Source organism: Bradysia coprophila, unplaced genomic scaffold (genome assembly GCF_014529535.1).
Source record: "Bradysia coprophila strain Holo2 unplaced genomic scaffold, BU_Bcop_v1 contig_350, whole genome shotgun sequence".
In the NCBI taxonomy this organism is placed as follows: domain Eukaryota; kingdom Metazoa; phylum Arthropoda; class Insecta; order Diptera; family Sciaridae; genus Bradysia; species Bradysia coprophila.
Genome location: NW_023503608.1, coordinates 12267418 through 12291018, shown reverse-complemented (window position 1 = coordinate 12291018; position 23601 = coordinate 12267418). Strand labels below are relative to the sequence as shown.

Below are 23601 nucleotides of genomic sequence, written 5' to 3'. Positions count from 1 at the left end.
GATTGATTTAGGGTTGTTGGTTTGTTTAACTGAGAATAAACTAACAGTCTTTTTTGCTTCTTATTTATCATTTTATGGTTTTTGTTTTTGTTTTTAAATCAATCGAAATTTAGTTTTACTAAGAATTATACCGAACTTTTTCAGAAAAACAAAATTATCCACCGTTGAGTTCTGCATTATTTTTCATGTTTTGGTTTTTTTTTTACTTTACACACTTTGCATTTATTAATTTACCGGAACTATTAAATGCGCGGCGCTATTGTTTTCTTTTCCATTTAATTAAATTTAATTTTTAAATTTTTTACATTTCTTTTTTCATTGTTAAAAATTAATTATTTCTTCCATTTTTTCATTTAAATTTTGTTTTTATTTATTTATTACGAGTCCACTTTTTATTATAATTTAAATTGTTATATTTTAATGGTGTAGTGTTTAGGATTCCGTACATTATCCATGCGTTTTACTATTAGTTTTAATAAATTTTTTTCGTACCACGTAAAAACCATACACACTCCCGCGCACTCACTTTTGTTTTGTAATTAAATTTTTCTCCATTTTCTGTTTTTCAGTTGTTTTTTTCCATTATAAAGTGAATTCTTAACACACAACAAAATTTGATTTTCATTGTCTTAGTTATTACTTATTTCATACGTTGGGTTTTTGATACTTGTAAACACACTTCTGTGTGTCTTAACTAAACGTTCTCTTTCATTCATTATTTTTGTTTTGTTTGTTTTTAATGTAAACTGGACATTCCTTCTTAAACCTCGTGTTTTTAGAGTGTTATTAAACAGCAGTTTTTCATAGCGTCGGAACAAGTTTTAGAAGGGTGTCAGCGATTAAAATTTATTTATTGTTGGAAGGTTGACGTGAGTTTAGTTACCTGGAAAGTGAATACAATTTTTGAATTAGAACCAAATTGATGGCGATTTTAAAGAAGAACCCTGTAAGTGTTTAAAGCGAATGCCATAACCTAACATTACCCGATACCCGATACGAAATTTCGATTTGTAATAACTAGAAATCTTTGGGATGTTTGAACTTTATGTAACCTACTTGTGGACTGAATTGTAAGAAAGGCTTAAAAGCTATTTTGACCTGAAGTTTCGTTAGTCACGGACCAGGTCATTGGTTGCTTCATTTGCAGCACATCTCAGACACAACAGAAAGTGTGGAAAATCTCTAAATTGATGGTTAACAAATGAAGAATGAAATTGCCAATTTCTTGTTTTTGGTAGCCGTGGAAGTAAAGTTGAAAATTCAAAAATTTTCCTTTTAGAGAGTGAAAGTGGTCTTTTCCCCTTCGCAAGGGGAAACGTCATACTATAATCGGGAAATAATTTGATATTTCGTATCACGATGAGTAAAAGTACCTCGGGCTGAGGTGAGGCCCTGGGACACTTTTACTGGATACTAAATATCGAATTCCTTCACTGCATGGTAGACCGTTCACTGAAAATTTCGTTTTGAAAATGAATTCATTATGTGGCACCAACTGTGGCTTCATTGTGATACCAATGGCTTCATTGTGATACCAATGGCTTCAGTGTGATACCAATGGCTTCATTGTGATACCAATGGCTTCATTGTGACACCAATGGCTTCATTGTGACACCAATTTTTTCATTGCGACACCAATTTTTTCATTGCGACACCAATGGCTTTATTGCGCCACCAATGGATTTATTGTGCCACCAATGGCTTCATTATGACACTAATAGATTCATTGTGACATCAACGGCTTCATTGTGGCACCAATGGCTTCATTGTGACACCAATGGATTTTTTATGACACCAAAGGATTCATTGTGACACCATTGGCTTCATTAGGACTCCAATGTTTTCATAGTGACACCAATGGCTTCATTGCAAAACCAATTTGGATTTTCTACAATGTCTCACAGATAAGATAATGAGTCAGCCTCATTGTATAGTTTAAAAACAAAAAATGTAGAACAAACCGGGTATCTGGGGCCTAATAAAGAATGGACATACACTCATGGTAGGAGTATAACATGGGAAAACATTAAATTATGTCAATAAATTATGATGCTGTACATCATTAACCCTAAGTGCAATGCAAATTTTTGAAAATTCCCATTGAAAAACAGAAAACATTCGACTGGCGTTGCGGAAGAGAGTAAACAATGGTTGCGATAAAAAAGAAGAATTTACCTGCGGCTGCTTCCGCGGCAGGGGCCTCTGATTGTTCAGGTTTGTTGCTCTGTTGAGGAATTCCCGTCGAATTCGAATTGAAATTTCGATTGAACGGACGATAAGAACCACCTCGATTGTAGTTCATGTTACCCCTATAGCCTCCAGGATTCATTGAATTTCGATTATAAAAGCCTCCTCGTCCTCTATAATTGAAGAATCTGTAACAACAAAAGGGAATGTGTCAATCGTCGCATCAGATTTATACGAATTTCGCTATGTCTGACTTACCCTCCTCGTCGCGCAGATGGACCAAATGTTTCACTATTTATCTTTCTCTCCTGATGCCAATCTTTATGCGCTTTGCCTTTCGTTCGGTCAGTGGCTGCTTCGCATGAAATATTGTCGAAAAATGATTTCGTTTTGTCGTAACCAACACCTACTTCATGATCCTCTTCTACTTCATGTTCACCAGCACCGGTCTCGTTGCCTGAATCATCCTTTTTATCTACTTCACCATTCGTCTTGAATACGAAAAAAAAAACAATTTTTTTCAATTTCCATCATCGAGCAGAATTTGTGTTTTAGATTAAATTAATTTCAAAGTCGGTACGAGGGAGAGGGGATAGCATATGTTTTGATGAACAAATTCGGGCCAAATATTTTAATGAAAATTTGGAATTTTTTGGTACCCTCTCGATCGATACGATAGCAATAAACAATAACAAAAATTAATCAAAGCCGTAAATCAAGCTGCGTTTACTTTACCTGACACCAAATCTGTTTCAGTATTTAAAAAAGAGAATTGTATTAGACGATCCATGGGAATATTATCGTTTTTGCATTTGCTTTGAGTATGGCGTCTAATCGGAGAACTCGCAAGGTTCAACCGGATTAAACCGATTCACGGTAGTCGTTGGACGCGAGTGACAATTTAAATGAAGTGAAAAGGAATCAATGAGATCTGTGTATGATCCAGCACGGTACATGCTTCATCTAGCGGTCGTTAAAAATTGTTTGTTTTTTCAGTCAAAAAATAGAATCTTCCTAAGAAATGTGTGTGGACACTGTTTCGACAATTCTGATGTGAACCACATCATTAAATGGTAGTTATCTTCCGGACGAAACATAGTCAGAGAAATCTGAGTAATTGACAATCGATACAAGACTTTCAAAACGATTTGCATATCCGTTAAAATCAAAATGATTGACGATCAATCCCCCCCAATAAGACATTTCGACACATCGGTCGGTAAGCAGCAAAATAAAATTGAAAAAAATCATAAAATACCTGCAATGCAATAGCTTCTTCGCCCACCTTAACATTGTCACCTTTCAAACACATATTCTCAAACTTCTTGTTGGCCTCTTCAAAGTCATAATCGTTTCGGAACTTAGTTTTCGCACGGCCCTTGTTGTTCTGCAGACTCTGCGTAAACGCTTGCTGTGAATCGATATGCGAATGTCATTCCACGTGTTACGATTCGATTAACTCTCAATACGAACCTGATTCATTCCACGACCTCTTGGACGATTTCCTCTCATTTGATTATTGTTACCACGGTTGTTGTTCCAATTTCTTTGATTGTTGCCATGGAATTGTTGATTACGCTGCGGAGTCTGTCAAAATCACAACAGGAATTAGGCGGACGATAAGGGTGTAAGAACAGAAAAGACTCACCTTATGCTCAACCTGATCATTTTTAGTCGAATCCTTTCGTTCCCTTTGTTGACTCTTATTCCGATTACCCCTTCTGCTATTGTCCCGTTGACTATTGTTGCCACCTTGCTCGTTCCTGGATTGATTGGGTTTGGAGTCATGAGCTGGACTCTTACGGCTAGTTGGGGTAGTCGATCTAGATCCGCCACTGAGCATTTCATGAAAAGAGCCTAAGAGATTCGTTGAAAAATTAATTACAATTTTGGATACAAAAATGTTAGCGTACAAAACGAAATAACAAAACACAAAGCAGAATTCCGAGAAGAAATGATTCGATCAACGCACTGGTTTTAAAATGCGCTCGGAACAATGATGCCTTCGCTAAAGTATGTACAAGAAATGAACTAAGATGATTTTGCTTGATTTTGTTGTTGTACAATTAGTACGAAGAATGAATGTAGCAAACATTTACAATTTAGAGCCGAAGAAGAGCCGCGTAACTTAAACAATTCGTTAAAGTGTGGGGCCAGCACTGCTCAGATTTAAACAAAAAGCGTCGCGTGAAAGTTAGCGGAACTGATAAGGAATTCAAAACACAAAACAGAAAAAGTTTTCGAATGTGGTAGACCAGTACCACTACGGCACTTTCGAGTCCTAAAGTCAAGGTTTAAAAACTCTGCCATACTATTACGCTACCTTATGCGGAAAACATATTTTTCTAGCGATTTTGAGCCCTAGACGCGCTTCAACGAGGATTACCATAGTGTTTATCTTGACCCTCACATATACTAGTAATTTGTGTCAAAATGAAGCTATCGGTCGTAAATGATGAATGAAAGTTAAAATTATTATTGAAGGAACTGTCGGGCCCGACAGGTCCGGAATTTAAAAAAAAAATGTGTTTTGGCACGACAAGTCTTTCAGTTAAAATTTTACTTTTTTTCAATCGTCATTAGGGATCAATAGCTCCATTTCGACATAAATTCTGATTTACCGATATTATACACTAGGGACACCCTCATTGGAACTCTTCTTTGACTCAAAAACCAAAGTCGAAGAACCAATATTTTTCGTTTGGAGTAGTGTAAGACAAAGGCGCCAAACCGTCGACGAACTCAATATGCCGTGTACCACTAGACTATAATAATGTTCGACGTAAATGTAAAAATTTGGAAAGCTTCGATAATCCAAATCACTGAAATGTACTTATGGAAGATCCAAATAGATTTCAATGAGGAACATGTAAGCACGATTTGCATGAACACGATGTATAAATAAAGCATCGAATGATGAAATGATTGAAAAAAATTTCTTATGTACAAAATGCCCCCGTTTCAAAAGCCACAAATTGAAACTAGAAAAAAACAACAAAAATTTTAGAAGTATAAAAAAGCTACGTTGAAAAAAAAATCGCGTGTGTTGCTACTCCAAATCAAAATTTACCATCACACCTTGATCTAATAGTTGAGTTGTTGAGGAGGGTTCTGGGATGGCGATGTTTAACTCACTTGATTGCTTCGACTTATTCATTGAACCTGCACCGGGTGCCAAATTTGGACCACTGAAACTCGACGACATCGTTGAATAAATGTTGTTGAACGGTTGACCAGCCATTGGCGTTCCCATATGTGGCATATTGCCGGCAAATTGTCCGTTCGGAAATTGTTGCTGGGCCGGTGGCAAATGCATTTGCATAATTGCCGGATCATTGGGCACGGGCACACTATTTATCACTCGAATATCTTTAATGTCGCTGCCGCGAAACAGAATGTATTCGTACACTTGATTTTGCGGATGGATCGGATACTGTGTTTCGCGATCTTCGGTGCCATAGGATCGAACTGGAAAAAGAAAGAAATTATTTTTTACAGTGTGCACAAGCAAAACAGGACACAGAAGTGTATCCCTTCATAATTCTAGATTCAGAAATTCAATTTAAAAAAAAAATTCAACTAAAACGAAAAATAAAAATTCCAGCAGCCCCTTACACTATCGCTAAATTCTTTGTTGACCAACCGGTTGCGTGAGACTAGGTCATTTACAACTTTTTCCATTTTTAATTGATCGAACACACATGTGTTCGTCGGGCAATGTGTGTTTTGTTCTGCTATAGAATTGAGATTTCTATAAAGTTAGTTGAAACGACAGGGGTGTAACGTAGAACAATTTTTATTGTCGCTGCTTGGTACATTTTTGATTTTTGTACCAGCCCTGTGAATGTCGTTCAAAATGATCGGACTCGTTTTTTAATTTTCTGAATGTTATAGTTTTCGGCAATATGGGTATTTTACGACATCTTCATGGTTGAAACGTGTGAGTTTCGTCAATTTTACACAATTTGTTACCATCTTCACGAAATTCACTTAAACTGAATCGTTGTGAATACAATACGACGATTCCTCGAAAGCAATACCGGTTCTAAGAATTACCCAATCAGCTACCACTTCATAGAAAGAACGTTTAACCTCATTTTACTATCTGTACGTTCTAACGTGACCCAGAAAACAATTTAGGTTATTTTCTCACTATTCGACCGTTTAACAAAGTCAAATCAATTTAGCCCTCATCACATTTCACTACCTTTCTGTAAACTTTAAATTGTTCGAGGACAAGGTATACGAGAAAGTGTTGAAAAAGCTAGCGGTACTCGAGTTTTTTTATTTATGCATTTCTATGATGGAAGACAAAGAACACCTATGATATTTTTCTGCGATTTACAGTTACGTTAATTGTTTCCATCAAAATTGAATAATCGCACCACACGAAACACATTTTCAATTCTCGATTTGTTCACCGTTTCGGTCGCGTTTTTCGACAAAATTACACATTCGTCCATGTAATTACTTTTTCAAAACACTTTTGCGCAACCAAACAAAATTTCTCAATAAAAGAGACGCAAAATTATTTCCAAGCAGAAAAAACACCGACCGTACAGCGTACACCGATTTGTTGGGAAAACTACATCATTTTAAATCACTTTTCGACGACATTTTGTTCGTTTGTGTAATGCCCCGGTAGGCATTTTAATAATCAGCAGAAAAAAAAAATTATAAGAAAAAAAAATTAAATCAAAAAAAACTTACCACTTGCAAGAGCAATGGTGCACTCAATGGGATCGACCGTAAATAATCGACCTTCATATCGAATATCGGCCTTCGATATTAAACTTATCTTAGAGCCAAGCTCCGGCATTCCCGTAGTCATTTTGGAAATTTAATTTTCGATTACCGATTAAGTAGATATTAAATGATGATCACCATCAGATCAGAGCAAACTGAGAAATGAAGTCTTTGTTCGTAATAATGGCGTTCCACGTATGTACGCTATATCGAATTCGGTGGCGAATGATGAAACTATTAAACAAAAATAAATGTTCGAAATCAGCTGGAAGAAGTGACGTATTGCATGTGACAATAATTGTAGCTGGCAGGGTCGGCGGCATTTTCGAAATAATCATTTTCAAATTTTTATTTAATTATTTTAGAAGCGAGCTACATGCAAAAATTTATTAGAATTGTTCATTCTTCTGTTTCGCTTTGGTAGTTTTTAATAAATAGTCTTTGCACTTGATGTAATTATCACACAAACAACGAAAGTAATCGTTTTCACCTAGGTGTGTTTCGTTTATCTTAGGTCGAATTCAATAAACTACGTGAGTCAAACCACGCTATTTTCTTTTGGTTAAATATTTATTTAGCCAGGTTGAGATCGACTAGATTTATCTAAAAAATTGTATTTTGAATTTAGATTTGAAAATAAAGTTTTCCAGTTGGTCGCCGAATATTTCATCGAAAACTTTTTCGAAACGTCACTCGACAGTAAAATTTTCTGAATTTCTTCCAAGAAGTTGTGAATACAATGGCTGCCACCATCGGGAGATTTTGCGGAGTAGGACTCCTAAAATCTGGCAATGGCGTTGGTCTACAGCAGGTAATTATAGTGAGAATTCGTACAGTGAACTGTTGGTTGTGGTTTTATCTGAAAAAGTAGCGAAATCCCTTTTCAATCGATGCGAAACTGACACTTTATGTCGTCGACATCAAATGTCAGTTTTATGCGGATAATTCAACATTTTAATCCTTTTTCTGTACGAAATGAGTGCAAATTAGGTGGATGAAGTTGATATGAATGATAATACCCTATTTACAATACCATTGTCTGTGTGAAATAATTTTTCAATGGACATTCGCACGAATGTTATGTAACCACACCAATTTGACATTGCACACTAGAGTCGTGAATGATTTATCTTGTTTTTATGCGGCATGATTTTTTGACCGAATTCCCATTCCAGGTGAAAAATCTATCGACTGGTACACAGGCATGGACGAAAGGACAGAAGAGAGTGAGTTTGCTGTTGAAAAACTTCGATTTTTTCTTAGTTTGTTACATAATTGTTATGGAATGAATTGTCATAGCTTTTGGCATCAATTGGTGCAGTAGCTGGTGGTGCCGGTGCGTTGTTACTCGCATTGGATCAATCAGTCCAAGCATCGGGTACTGAAGTTCACCCGACCAAGATGCCCTGGAGTCATAGTGGAGTAATCGATTCGTTGGACCATGCTAGGTGAGTTTCTCCGGTATACAGTCAATGTCGACCAGTGATGTGTGCGTACAGTGTTGGCTTACATGTGAAACGGTTTTGATGATGTTCGTGTTTCTTATCGTAAATCAATTGCAAAGCCCTTGTTCAATAATCGAGATCAAGGACATACTGATTTTGAGGAAGTGATGGGTACTCTTGCCTCTCACATAATTGTGTAGGGTCCATGAATGCGTGTTCTGTTAAATTATGATGGCTACTAATCGTTTCGACATCTTTCGTATGAGTTACACCAAAGTCATTAAAATCGTTTTCCAAATTGATATTCCATTGCACATGTTGATTCGACACTGTCTAATTCCATGATCGCTTATCTTCATTTCAGTGTCCGAAGAGGCTACGAAGTCTATAAAACAGTTTGCGCTGCATGCCATTCAATGCGATATGTTGCTTATCGTAATTTGGTCGGTGTTACCCACACCGAAGCCCAGGCCAAAGCTGAAGCAGAAGCCATTATGGTAAATCCACTTTCAATGCTTAGTGCACGCCACTGATCTTGTGTAATATCGTGGAAATCCGAATTGATTTACAGGTGAAAGATGGACCGAACGAAGAGGGTAACTACTTTGAACGACCCGGCAAGCTGTCGGATTACTTCCCAAGTCCATATCCGAACGAGGAAGCCGCACGTGCTGCCAATAACGGCGCTTATCCGCCCGATTTAAGTTACATTGTGGCCGCTCGTCATGGCGGCGAGGATTACATTTTTGCATTGTTGACGGGTTATACCGATCCACCAGCTGGTGTTGTTCTGCGCGACGGTCAGTATTTCAATCCATACTTCCCTGGTGGTGCAATTGGTATGGCGCAAGTAGTTTATAACGAGGTAAGTGGCTGGGTCTTGTTGTCGTTAGCAAGCGGAAAGATTAATTGATGAAAACTTTCGTGTTTAAGACTCTTGAATTCGAGGATGGAACACCAGCTTCGGCGGCTCAAATTGCTAAAGATGTTGCAACATTCTTGAAATGGACAGCAGAACCGGAGCATGACGATCGCAAGCGGATGCTAATTAAGGTCGTTGGTGTTCTGACAATTTTAACTGTCTTATCTTATTACGTCAAGCGACACACCTGGACGTCAATGAAATCGAGAAAGATCATGTTTTATCCAAAACGCAAGTAGATAAATTCCTTCAAAACAACAACACAAAAACAAAAAAGAAACAAACCATAAGAAAAGTAAAAACGTTTCGCTATAATAAAGCATATTTAAAACGGAAAGCCATAGAGTTATTCAAAAATATTTCAAGAAACCGTAAATCTTTAGAATCATCGTCAGTTTACAATGAAAACTGTTGTACAACCTACAAACTAGTGGACACCATATGAATAGCTAATCAATCTTCTTCTTTTTTGTAAATTATGATTTCATTACCTCCCCTGTTATTATTACAGTTTTCCGTTTTGTGATCGTTATAAATATGTAAAATTCAATTCTTGTAATATTTTGCACAGAAAAATTGTAAAATCAACAATGGTGAGAAAAAAAAAGAAATTTACCAAACTCTTGGTTTGGACAAATGGACAAAATGTGCTTTGTTGATTGCGTTTTATTTTCTAAAAATAAATTCAATTAATTTATTGTTTACACTGAATTTGATGGGTAAGGCATGTACAGCGCGCACGAAAGGACCGAATTTATCGAACATGAACATTCCATGGCGACGAATGTAGGGCATGTAGGGCTAATGATAGTACATAGAAAAGGTAAGAAGAAGAGTGCTGCATGATTGGAAGTCTTTCCTTAATAGGAAGATCTATTTCTTACACGAGTGAAATGAGAAAAAAAAAACTCCAAAACGCTAATGTCATTAACGTATAAAGTTCAATTTTCCATTTCATTATAACCAGAGCGTCAAGTAAAAGTTATCTGGAAAACTGCTACAGAAAAAATATTATTGGACACTTCAAAGGTACCATGTACCATTGTTGGAAAGCTGAAGGCAGTAGCAATCAGGGAAAACAGTTTTTTGGTGTTGCTGTTGTTTATTGCTTACAGAGGAACCGTTACAATTTCGCCGAATTAGCCAAATTATAATATCTCAGTAAGATGAATTTTAAACACAATAAGACCCTGTCTTAAGACCCAATTACCTTTCCAACGACTCCCGACTATGTAGCTTTCATGTATGTGGAAAGGAAAGAGCTCTCATGAAAAGTGGAAGTTTTCGGTTTTTGATCATCTTCGACTTGCCACACAAGCATCGAGGAATTTTCTGATGGTAGTTTTGGCTTCTCGGGACCATTACTTTTCAGGGCACATAAAAGAAATCCGTTGTGAAATACGTCCGATTTCGGTAGGTGCGTTTTCAAAAGAATAACTCAGAACTCTGGAAAACTTAAGATTCTCGATGATGTATAGTAGGGGGGTCCAGAATCGTATGGGAAAATAAAAGTTTCGAGAAAGTTGGCGGACCCCGCGGAAAACGAACCTATATGACCCACTGATAAAAAATGTATATGGGGCCGATGTGATCCGAGTTGATTTATGGGTCGCTCAAGGACGAAATATGTGAAAAACCACGAAAATGAGGGTTAAAGAAAAATTGAACGTAACTAACAGATGCTTTGGTCACTTCTTAAGGTGAGTTGGATTATTTCACTTCAGAATAATCCAAAGAGACCGATTTAATGATTTGTAAGTGCATTCGCATCTCCCAAGTCAGTCAAAGTTTCCCAATCTGTTGACCCAGTCTTTGGGTTCTTCCAAAACATTTATGGGATGTACATCGGATATATTCATATCTAACGAGAGCTTATGGCATAAGCTTTCATCGCAAAAAGAAATTTTTTCGAAAACAATTTTTTGAAGCTATATAGAAATCGATTTTGGTGCAAAAATGTCAGGGTCGTGAACTCAGACAATTTTCAAATGACTGTTACGTCAAGACACCAACTTGAAACTTATTGTGTGTGGGCTCGTTAGAAAGCCACTGTCATTACCTTTACAACGACACCTAACACTTAATTTTAAGAGTGACTTCGCCTGACTTTGTATTACTTGGAAATTATCTGTCGATTTTTGTATATATCAATATTGTTAGGTGTGCCCAGACGATATAAAAATTCCACAAAAATGCAAACAACGCATTTTTGTTGCTCTTGCATCTAATCTATGTTGTCTGGACCAAAAAAGTTTGATATTGTCGCTAAAAATTTTTTTCCATAGAAAGTAATGGAAAAAATGTATGGAAAATCACAGCATTTTTTCACATTTTTCGTCCTTGAGCTACCCATAAACCAACTCGGATCGCATCGGCCCCATATACAATTTTTATCAGGAGGCCATAAAGGTTTGTTTTCCTCGGGGTCCGCCAACTTCCTCGACACTTTGATTTTTTGGACCCCCCTAATGTATAGGTTCGAGCAGTAGTAACTCTAAATGAAAAGAAAATTGTTGTTGTTTGAACTGTGTTGTACGCAGTCAGATAGGCAGACAGACACCATAATCTGATTTTCACGAACCAAAATATTAACTTAATTTTGATCGGAATACACTTAGATGAAAGCAGACATTCAGAAATTTATGAGAACGGATATATGATTTAAAAAAAACCGTAGCTGAAATTGGAGCAAAAGTTGCAGAAGTTTATGTCTCAGAGATCCCATAAATCAAATCAAAAGAAAACAGATAAACTTGAAATTTTCTTTACACCTTAAATCAGTGCCTATATACGCGAAAATATTTTCACGAATTTTCTCAAATTACCGTAAAGTTTTTTGTGAAAATTTGAGAAAATCGCGAAAACTTGAGAAAATGCGTGAAAATATTTTCGCGAATATTGCCACTGCCTTTAATTTTCCACAAAAAGTCCTATGGTCCTACAGTTCTCGAAGATTTTTTCAATAGTTTTTCCCTCATAACCTACTTTTTTACGATAATAATTAATATATTAAAGGCGGGAATTGTGAGATATATACATTTCCCTTTCGATATACTCTGATAAAAAAGTTTTGGCGGTGTACTACGGATATGTTTGATATACTTCGGATATGTATACTTCTGTTATGCGTCGGGTATGTATGGCAAACATGTCGCATGTAAAGTTTACGTACAATATGTGTACCATACAGCTCACGCATGTAGTTGACGTAGGACATGTGTAAAATTTTGGTATGCAAATCTCATCGCAAAATTACCTCTTCGATGTTTGTATACGCATGGTAAGTATGATGTCAAAAGATAATACTTGTTGTGCGTTAACATACGTACACTGTGTATTTTATATGATTGACAACGATGTCAAGTCCCTTACATGATATGAATGTATCAGGATTTTAGGAAATTTCAGTTATTTAAATTTCCAAACATTTTATTCCCTGAGTTCAATTAATCTCATATTGTTGAAATATCGAAATATTACGCAAAAAAGAAGAAGGAATTACAATTATGATGTTAGATATTAGGTCATTGTCAAATACGATATATCATAATTCTAATTAGAATAAAATAGTACATTTCGGACCTAGGACTAAAAGTATCTTTTTTTTAGCGTGTGAGAGGTTTCCAGAACGAACTGAAGGCGACTTCTGGAATCGAATACGCTAAAAAAGACTTTTGGTCCGTGGTATGTACGAACAGTATTTTTCATATTGGACGGAGAAAAAGTTTTTGGTCCTAGATATGAAAAAATATATTTTCAAAGTTTCATAATGTGTTTATATGACACACGAAAACGTACAGCATGTATAAGCACTTCGTGTGCAAACGTGATCCACGTTTACCTTCTTCTATAAACACTTCACAATGCGACTATCAATGTAGTATGTCTTAATAGCAACATTGGTTGAAGCGCCGCTCCGAGATCAAATAAAAACAAAAAAAATAATTAAAAATAAACGAAATTTGATGAAATAATGTACATCAAAATTTCATTTTACTTCGGATACCAGAGCAAACGTACGAGACGTTTACTGACGCACCACACGTGTACTAACGTACCCGAAGTACGTTCCGAAAATAGCTGTCTGCCAGCCAATTTACACGTCCACTACGTATATAGTATACGTCCAACGCGTTAACTTTTCTATCAGTGTACATCTAAGTGGATGCACCTACATCATTGATGGTCGTAACATCTCTTATCAGCAATTAATACAAAAATGAACAATATGGCAACAAAAGAATTGATGTAAATGATTTTATGTGAAACAGTAGCCGACATTTTCATCAAAAGACGTGATTAACTACAATGACTATATTGACCCACACCTTGTCGTTCTCAAAATTTTATTATTCTCGTTTCTCGATAGAGATATAAAATATTTGCAATATACGCCTGGGGCTGACAAAAAATAAAAATCAAGTTTTTTTGTCCGCAGCCCTTATGCCCTAATATCTATCAACTTAGATCCACTATCTATCCATCTACTTCAAATGTTTGCAATATACGTCTAGGGTTGATCAAAAAGAAAAATAGAGTTTGTTTGTCCGCAGCCCTCATACCCTATGATCTACCAACTTAGATCTACTAAATATCAGTCTATTGCAAATATTTACAATATGTGTCTGGGGTTGATCAAAAAAGAAAAATCGAGTTGGTTTGCCCGCAGCACTATGATTTCAACTTAGTTTAAAATTTACCTGGAATTCAAAATAAAAAGCCCCACCAAACTCTTGTGTACCACATTATACTTTTCGGAAATAACTTCTCTGGTATTGCGCTATACGCCATTTCGATACATATTCTACTATAATACAATCAATAACATTGACTAGTTTTTGTGCACAAGTATAAGCACCGGATTAACTTGAAATATATTGTTAACATTTTTCAATTTGTCCATTCCTCCCCCATTTTCATTCATATTATATACACGTTACAATAAACTTTCGGTTACGTCTAGGATACGTAATCCCCCTTGTTAACAACTGTTTCTTGTGTCGGACAAATTATTTATTTATGTGGTTAGCGAACATATAATATGGGGAAACTGTGATGAAAAATCTCTGCTGAATATGTAAGCTTAAAGACTCCGTTGGGTAGGTGGTTGTACTCGTTATTCGTTTTAATTTAATAAATAAAAGAGTTGAGAAGAAAATAATTGCTTGTTAAATACTTTCTCAGCCTTATTTTGTGTGATTTAATAGGTAGAGTAACTATGCATCTCAGGTAAGAAGCAAATCGTAGCAGTTGAGGGTATTGAGCAAACTTCGAAATCATGTCGATCGGCGTGCCACAAACTTACGTCGACCCTACTTTTGATTTGCATCTTCATATACGCAGACGATATTCACGACCGTGCTAGCTCAAAATTCATTTATATTTTATTTGAATTAAATCTATTAGGACAAGTATAAACCTTGAAAAATTGAAATATATTTGTTGTTGATTACGAAAACGATTCTAGGTAAATTTGTTTACTAATATCGAAGTTTTTGAAAAAAGAACGAAATCGATAGAGAGTACTGTTAACAGACAGCATCTGGTGTAATCTGAAAAACATAATAGAACATTGCTCATCTATGGTAAAAAAATTATCTTCGAAAATCCCAATTCCACTCGAAGATAAACAAATTATCCAACAGAAACGGAACGTATATTTTTCTAAATAAAGCAACAAATTAATAATCAAAACACAATGAAGTAATGTCATATTTACCTCCCTCCAGATACACACTGTAACACTGGATAGGTAACACTGGACGCTGAGAAAGTAATTCATTACAATGTCATGAGGTAACAATTTTGTGGGTTTATTTTAAGTAGTTCTACACTTTACACTTGTCAAAAATAGTTAGCGAGCCAGTTGCACCAGTGAGTTTGCAATTATCACAAAGTTGTTTCCGCAGTAATATGAAGTACGTAGCAGCATCCAAAATGTATTTCCTATTAAAAAGTTGAATTCCACAAAAATGAAATAATGAACCGAAAATAGTTCACATGTTATGGTTCATTTCCGCAGGGGCAAATTGCTATGTAATAGTCAACTTTCGTATTGGGCAGGTTGTACAAATTTTTGGTTTTCTGCTCGCATGTTGTATGTACGTACATAATATATCAACAAAAAACCAACTGTGTGTATATGCTGTGTATAAAAGGACCGATTGCATTCGTTTTAGGTTTTAGTTACAAATCATCTTGGAACAGAATGAAGTACTTTTTCGTCGTTTTACTTGCGTTTATCGCATTCCAAGTAAGTTGTACAATAATTTGAATCCGAATCAGTTAACTGTTAAGTCGTTTGTTCTTAGTATATCAGCACTGATGAAGACAGCATTTCGCCGGAAGATTCGATCGATTCAAATTCAACATATGCGTCGGTTAATGGAGCAGACCCTAGCGATTCGTGGAATGTAACAGATACTGACGATGTAGAGGAGCCAGTGGATGAGGAATGTCGTGGATTTCTCGGAGGAGTTTTTCGTCGAATCAGAGACTTATTCTAGATTCAACTCTTCAATCGAAGTATGACTTCAACGTTGAATTCATAAAACGAATTTTTCACGAATTCTGTTAATGGCCAAATCGATTATTAATAAATAAAGAAAATCGTAATTAAAACTGGTTGTTTATACATCTTGAACATGAACGAAATGAGAAACATTGCTAGAGTCAAACTATTAGGAGCGGTAAGCGAGCGATCTATATTTTGCATTTCTTTTTTTTTGACTGAATTATGTTGTATTGTTGAAATGGAACTAAAAAAGTGTCAATTGGAAGTGTTTTAATGATATTTTCTATCTAGTTTGATGTCATGTAAGTATTTCGTTCATTTGATTCTTCATAACAGTTTCCAGCATTTTTTGACGTTACCTAGCCAAAATGTTTATCTTCTGCTTTCTTCGGCTATATCCCGAGCCAAAAACTCGAGGCAAAAGAAAAAATATAAGAAAGTAGGTACACTCGCGGAATTTTGAAAACCGACACATTTTCTGTTTCGTGGTTTACTCGAGGGGTAACTCACTTCTAAATTAAATGGATTAAATGGTATTAAATGGATTTAATGGATTAAATGGATTAAATGGATTTAATGGATTAAATGGAATAAAAATTGGATTAAATGGATTAAATAGGAAAAAACTTCATTTTACAAAATACTGTAAAAGTCTTAAAAATTGTTGATTTTGATCGAACCACGTACTACAACTCATACTACAATGTTAAAAAGCGAAAAAAATCCACTTTTAGGAGTTTTTGGTGTAAAGTGGATTAAATGGATTAAATGGATTAAATGGATTAAATAAATTTAATACCATTTTTAACAAAAAAAAAATTCCTTTACCTCACGAGTACTTAAACGAGCTGGTGATCGTGCAAATCTATTTTTCGCAATTACTTTACAAATTTTTCAGGTGGGTAGCCTAATTATTTCGGTAAAACTAAAAAAAATTTTTTGGATTAAATGGATTAAATGGATTAAATGGATTAAATGGATTAAATGGATTAAATGGATTAAATGGAAGTGCGTCACCCCTCGGGTTTACTGGTTTTTTGTGAATTTTGCCTGTATTTTTATATGGAGAAATCAGAAACTCAAGCAAAACACAGAAACAGAAAATGTGTCGGTTTTTAAAATTCCGTGTGTGTATACGAAGAAATGGGAAAAAATTCGGAAGTTAACTTTTTGTCCTTTTTTCCATATAAAAACATTCAGATTTTAAAACTCCATCGCGAATTCTTTGAACAATCGGCTAGCCATGCCATCCGGATTTTTGAAGTGTTTGGTACCCATGAAATCCTTGCATCATTGCGAGTTCAACGAGATATATCTCGCCTCTCTCGTAATTGTCGTTTTCGTGGTAGAGCTGTTTGAAAAACAGTGTGGTTCTCAAGTAGAAATGTTTTCACCCTGATTATCTCGGGTAATAATCGACATCTTTTTCTCAAAACAGTCACTGGAGATACTACTGCAAACGGTCCGATGTATTTGATGTCTTGTGTGATCTTATTACCCGAGACAATCAAGGTGAAATAAAATATCGACCTGAGAACAATTAATTTTTCAAACAGCTCTACCACGAAAACGACAATTCCGAGAGAGGAGAGATGTATGTACCTCGTTGAACTCGAAATGATTTCATGGGTACCATACACTTCAAAAATCCGGACACGTTGAATTTACCCTCCATACAAATTGTTCGAGGAATTTGCGATTTCACTCTTATGGATTGGGTAATAGAGAGTTCGCGCAAATGACTTATAGCTTAAAAGTCAACTTATAATTATAAGTCGTTTCCCCGTAAATTTCAAATGGGAAGTTAATTTATAATTATAAGTTATAAGTTGACTTTTATAAGCTATAAGTCAATTGCGCAAACTCTCTAATATATACTACTCTATAAGCTTGTGTAAGCTGACACGATTTCAACATTTAATTCGTTTAGTTATTAAATACGAAAAACTAATAATAGAACATATTAGTGTAATGATAAATAGTAAATATACTCGTCAGAGTAACCAAAATATTTTCCCTTTTTTGTATTTGATCAGTCGGAATTGGTTCAAATTCGATGAAGAAGGTTGACGCATTTTAACTTACTGTAGCAAAACAAAATAGGCAGCGTCGGGATGTTACAGTTGTTTAAACATTTTTTTTATTGAACTACTCATAAATCTATTGTGGTCGTTCAAGGTGGAATTAAAATTTAAATTTTGTGAGAAGAATATTGCCACAGTACTAGAAAATAAACAAATCACATAATCAAATCCAATTGATATTATTCGATCTAAATGCGATATACAATCGCTAAACCGAACTGGTGTGCATACGTTATTTTGCACCAGCTGGTCACATTTGGAATTGTATATGTGACCAGCTGGTGCAAAATAACGTATGCACACCAGTTCGGTTTAACGATTGTACTTGTTATAATCCATATGTAAATGTCGTAACTTTGGCAATGCATGTGAATCGAATAGAGGCCAATTGGATCTTAATTGTAACTTCTTACTTTTCCTCCCGAAGTCTTATACATTTACGTTCACGTGAAATTTTTAACACGTTAAATTTGACTCCCTGAGTGAGGAGAAACTTTTTGTGGTCCATCCGTATGTATGTCTTCCGGCACTCTAATTTGAGTCAAAGACAACAAATTTTGATAATTTTTTTCCCTGTCTGGTATTGTCAAAAGCAAAATCGAAGTTGAGTATTTCAATCGAGCAGATCCAGAGCTATGGTCGGAAAAATGTTACTTTGGATAACTGGCCAAGGTTTTTTTGCATATATCTGCGGAACTGTGCAACCGATATCAGTGTTGAGAACATAAATACCAATTAGAAGATAGGATTCACGTAGAGATTCAAATATGTTGTGTTGTAGCATAGCTTAAAAATATACGACTCTTACGGACAACTTAACTAGCCATATTGCTTGTGGATCCTTTCTCATTATTCAAAATATCAGTCAAAACCATAAGATAATTGTATCGCAAATCCCTATGTATACTTTTAGATTTCATCAGTTGTACTATTTTGGTGTTGAGGAATTTCGCGCAGTGTCATTCACAATAACCCCCAAAGTGACATTTTCCTTATACAAAATGTGTCATTTTGTCAATTATTGTGAATGGCACGGCGCGAAATTCCCACTATTCCCAGCCACTATTTTCGTTATGTATACTATTAAAACAACTGATATCATTTTAAGTGATGCATTGTGCGTCCGAACGTAAACATTAACCTGTTACAGACGGCAAGCATATTACCGGCATTATTATCTGGTCTATTACTTCCATCGATCAAAGTATTTTTAATCGGTTGATTTCAATACTTCAATTTTTTTAACATGTCTTTTACTTTATAAAGGACCATATTACCAAGAGCTTGTCATTATTTTTGTTGTCGTTATCGATAACAGATGCATAGCCGTATGTCACAGGTTAACAAGCAAATACTTTATAGGGAAAATTAAGTAAAAATAAACACCTTTGTACTTCGTACGAGGCTAAAAATCGTCAATTTAAATTGAGTCTTTCTATGTGAGACAACCTTAGCGACCACAGCGAGTCGATGTTAAAGTCGTCGCTGTCGGCAGCAGATGGACATAATCGTCCGTTAATATACAAGTTAGTCCACCTCTGTATTTATATTATCAACATTATCCTCGACATTATCTAACATTGACCCACCATCAATAAAAGTAAATCCCACAATAATGCTCCTAATCTTTCAAACATTTACTTACGCTGAAAATGAGTTAAATTTCAATCGACTCATTTGATATGGAAAATAATTAAAAAGAAGATAATCTCCTTTATTTGTTGTCGTCATTAATTTAGACGAGGAATATTCTGTAAAAAAATAATTGCTTACAAATGGGGTATATGTATACAATCAATGTACAGTATATATTTGACTAACATCAAATGCTTTGTTCACCTAAACGAAATTGAAAAACAAACTTTTCTGGCATTATGTATGATTACTCCTCTGGTTTCGTATAAGTATTCCTTTTTCCGTTATATTTCATTATATATAAAAGAGGAGGTACTTAGGCATGGCATTTAAATTCTTTAAATTAATATCACCCCGTCCTCCATTTCCCCACGAGAATTCTATTTGAATACTAAAATCTATTCACATTCAAATGGCATTTATAATTTTTTTTACATGAACATTAGTCTGGAATAACAACATGTAACTAAATGATGAAGCAAATTTAATGTGTACGTTAGTCCTGGGTATTTTGGTTTTTTTAGGGAAGCTAAACTAGGACGATGTCTTTTCACATATTTCCATTCGCTGACTATTTGCAAGGATTGCGTAGAAAACACACATAGAAGTTTTGCAAGTTAACCTTGTCATCTGTAATCTGGAGATTTTTTGTATAGAAAATAGTACTCTTTTTGGCAGCTGTCACTCGAAGCGCTTTTGCTTGAAGTGCGGTGCTATACTAGATATGTTCATAATCTTTGAAAGGTTGGTTATTGTACTAGATATGCTTATACTCTTTCCTATATAATAAGGAACTTAACTATATAATGCAGATGCAGGTTTGACTCCCCAAATTTGCTTCTTAAATAAAATATTTCGTCTCCTCTACGTACTTTACGTGGTTCCGACTTCGTCAGTTTGGAACAGCACCGCACCGATTATGGGTTATGCTAACCGATCACGAATATGTCCAGGATTTTCAACAGATTTTTATTCTTCCTCAAAATTCACGATCTGGATACAGTCAACCGAAATTCATTCCGCTCAATTCCTGTCGTTTTACAATGTGAATGCGTTGGCCACGTGGCCATGGACATCGATATAATTGAATTTAATGAATTGAATTGATTTATATTTTGTATGTTATCAGTTAGCTCCAAAGCCGTTAATAAATAAATTAAATTCAATTTTGATGAAGAAAAGTATTCCCAGGACTATCAACTGATACACCACATAAAAGACGTATACAAAATTGATTTGTTGTGCTTGAGAGATTACATGGTACAAGAAGTACATGTTGTTTGTTGTCATTTGCGTAAAATACTCTCTATACCATATACGATTTAACATTTGAGTGTTAGGGGATTTTTCTATATCAGTTACCACAGTTGACAAGATGCGGAAAGTAAAAGGGCGTTGAATTGACTTTGTTTTTATCATAGTTCTACGTATGCAGACACTTTGAGTGCGAGTGAAATCCATCACACTCGGGTATATTATGCTGTTCAAGCACCTAGATGTTTTCTGGAATCAAGAAATTTCCACGACGAAGTATCTTTAAGAATCTATTGATTTAATTGTTCAAATTAAGTTTGCACCGTACTTCGTGTATGCTCTAAAAAACGAGTAAACAAAGCAAATACAATTTATGATAAAATTATACAGCTCGCAAATGCCGTGCCGAATTCTCTGCAGATGCCTTCTCCGCAACTAATTTCGTATCATTTTTTCCAATAATTGAAAACAAAATATTATATTGTGTAAGTACGCGTATACCACACCAAAAAAACATAACATACTTAAATCGAATTACATTAATTAACCATGACTATACCGATGTTTAGTTTATCTTATACGAGCTCTTGTGTTTCTATTGCAAATAAGTACATACGGCTTATGAAAATGGGGCGTTAAAACACCCATCATAATGATGTTTGAAGGGCGCAACATTCAGTAACAGTAATAGAAGAAGGGTTTTCACTGTTTGTTATGATTCCTAGCATATGTGTTGAAAATTGTTTTGACTTGGAAGCGGAACGATAAATTTTCCCCGTTTTATTGTTATTTAAAAAGGGTTTTTGTTTGCAATGCCTTTCAGTCTTCAACCTGATTAAATGTTGTTTAAAATTGTAATTGTAAACGATTCGCAATGCCATTGCTTGAATTATGGTGTATCATTTTCAGCGTATTCATTGTCAAAATATTTATTGTGTTTGTTTGCTACTTTAATTATTAATATGGTCATAACTATCAGCAATCTGCATTTTCAAAAATCACAACTTGTTTAGGACCTGACGCCTGAAACAATCAAACATTTACAATTTATTTATATTTATCGCTTCTGTGAACTTCTGTAGTAAGGTTCACAAAATTTGTAAACGATTCTCAATCATTATCTTTTACCTATATCCTATATGTATATGTACCATGAACCAATACAGACTTTTTAGTCCATAGAAGACATTTTGGTACACAAACCTACAAAAGGATTCAATCAGTACAAGAAGATTGCTGGGTGTCCGAAACTGTATGGAAGAAAGTGACGAAAAATTTTGAGGATCGCTCAAGGACGTATAAAATGGTATGGCATTTGTATGGGATTACATAAATTCTTCATACAACTTTGAGAGACACCTGAATCGATTCAGATGTTGTTGGTTCCATTCCCATGGACACTTCGTGTCAGGGGACTATGTGTACTAGCTTTCTCCTCTGTTTGTTTTTTTGCCAGCCAATACCAGCATATGCGAATTACAGCATGACCGAATACCAGAATAAGCGAATTACAGCATAACCGAATACCAGCATCACCATAACATGAGCGAATACCAGCATGACTAAATGCCAGCATGACATAATACTAGCATGAACGAATACCAGCATGAACAAATTGATCATTGTTCGGTTAGCTTCGCTCGTTTTGGTTCTACTTCGTGATCCTTTCATTACCGTAATATTTTAGCGAGCACTAAATCACAAATAGCAGATTGGAAAGCTATATTAATGCTGACTGCCTGTGGAAGGTTTAATAGAAGGAGCAGAATCTCATAGTCACTGTGGGACACACATTTTCATTGAGTGTAAAAACACTTTTGTCAAAGTTGTTTAAAGCTTTTCGTTACTTTGTATGAAAATGAAAATCAAATCCATAAAACAAAAAATCCTGATAACACGTTCGCCTGTCATATTCATCTGTTATCCATAACGACAGCCAAAATAATGACAAACTCTGGGTAACATAGTCCGTTATATAGTAAAATGAGTGTTAAAAAATTGAAGTACAAGATTTAAAATCAACAGATTAAAAATACTTTTATTGATGGAAGTAATAGACCAGACAATAATACCGGTCATATGCTTGCCGTCTGGAACAGGGTAAGACTACATCTTTCTATTCGAAAAACATTAAAATCAACAGCAGGAGTGGGAAAATTATGAGTACTAACAAACTGTTCGCAGGCATTTCAATTCAAGATTTATCAATCTTATTGAGTTAAAATTAATTTTTGAATGTTTTTTAATTCCAACTTCCGTTAAAAATTCAACCATTCTGGCTTGCATAGCCGCGTCTGTTTCCTAAAATAAATTACCAGGTGCCATGCTCTGTTAGTTTCGACTGTTCTTCGGTTGATGAGTATAGTACTTTTTAAGGTTCGGAATCGGTCGAACGAGGTCAAAACATTACTTTGAAACTTCAGGTCAGGTCAGGTCTTTTACCTGAAACTGAATTTCCGAAACGCACAGATCTGGTTTCAAGTCGACCTAAAATTTTCATACAAATTTTCAGACATAGCTGTCAGGTTTCAGATCAGGTCAAAATTAATTGATTCAGGTTCAGGTCCAAACAGCTCAGGTACTTTCAGTTCAGAGTTGGACATTTAAAATATTTCTTTCGTCGGATCACTGCTTACTGTATAATTATGTGTTTTCTTTCAAACTAACAGAACTGCTATCTTCTCAATTTGTGAGTGGAACCTTTTTACGAACAAGGAAAATACTAACTAGAGAGATAGTGAGAGGATTTTCTTGAAAAAATAAATTCGAATCTCACTGAATCATAACAGTGTTGTCAAAAATTGTTGGTAAATG

General features: G+C 35.3%; 2 protein-coding genes across 3 annotated transcripts; one reads left to right on the top strand and one right to left on the bottom strand.

The window, feature by feature from the left end:
* Nucleotides 1-336: 336 nt before the first annotated feature.
* On the bottom strand, nucleotides 337-7180 carry LOC119081058 (protein LSM14 homolog B). Of its 2 annotated transcripts, none has more exons than XM_037189773.1 (8): nucleotides 6898-7180; nucleotides 5266-5655; nucleotides 3836-4044; nucleotides 3661-3774; nucleotides 3446-3598; nucleotides 2446-2678; nucleotides 2176-2375; nucleotides 337-883 (listed from the first exon to the last, which is right to left on the bottom strand). In XM_037189773.1, exons 1-8 carry the CDS (start codon nucleotides 7016-7018, stop codon nucleotides 876-878), a joined length of 1428 nt encoding a protein of 475 aa, XP_037045668.1. In that variant the 5' UTR covers nucleotides 7019-7180; the 3' UTR covers nucleotides 337-875. The 2 variants fall into 2 exon arrangements, with proteins under 2 accessions (XP_037045668.1, XP_037045669.1); XM_037189774.1 differs by having other exon boundaries at nucleotides 5323-5655; nucleotides 6898-7136.
* Nucleotides 7181-7396: 216 nt separating this feature from the next.
* On the top strand, nucleotides 7397-10002 carry LOC119081060 (cytochrome c1, heme protein, mitochondrial). Its single transcript, XM_037189775.1, has 6 exons — nucleotides 7397-7744; nucleotides 8109-8159; nucleotides 8233-8381; nucleotides 8743-8875; nucleotides 8950-9243; nucleotides 9312-10002. The coding sequence occupies exons 1-6, from the start codon at nucleotides 7673-7675 to the stop codon at nucleotides 9537-9539; spliced, it is 927 nt and encodes a 308-aa protein (XP_037045670.1). The 5' UTR covers nucleotides 7397-7672; the 3' UTR covers nucleotides 9540-10002.
* Nucleotides 10003-23601: the final 13599 nt, after the last annotated feature.

Bases quoted from the DNA above. Each gene is read 5' to 3' on its own strand.
- LOC119081058 (XM_037189773.1), bottom strand. From the start codon at position 7,018: ATGACTACGGGAATGCCGGAGCTTGGCTCTAAGATAAGTTTAATATCG. The intron at 5,656-6,897 runs GTAAGTTTTTTT...TTCTTTTTCCAG, and splicing joins CACCATTGCTCTTGCAAGTG to TTCGATCCTATGGCACCGAA. The intron at 2,679-3,445 runs GTATTTTATGAT...TTCGTATTCAAG, and splicing joins AAGAAGCTATTGCATTGCAG to ACGAATGGTGAAGTAGATAA.
- LOC119081060 (XM_037189775.1), top strand. From the start codon at position 7,673: ATGGCTGCCACCATCGGGAGATTTTGCGGAGTAGGACTCCTAAAATCT. The intron at 8,382-8,742 runs GTGAGTTTCTCC...TCTTCATTTCAG, and splicing joins GATTCGTTGGACCATGCTAG to TGTCCGAAGAGGCTACGAAG. The intron at 9,244-9,311 runs GTAAGTGGCTGG...TTCGTGTTTAAG, and splicing joins CGCAAGTAGTTTATAACGAG to ACTCTTGAATTCGAGGATGG.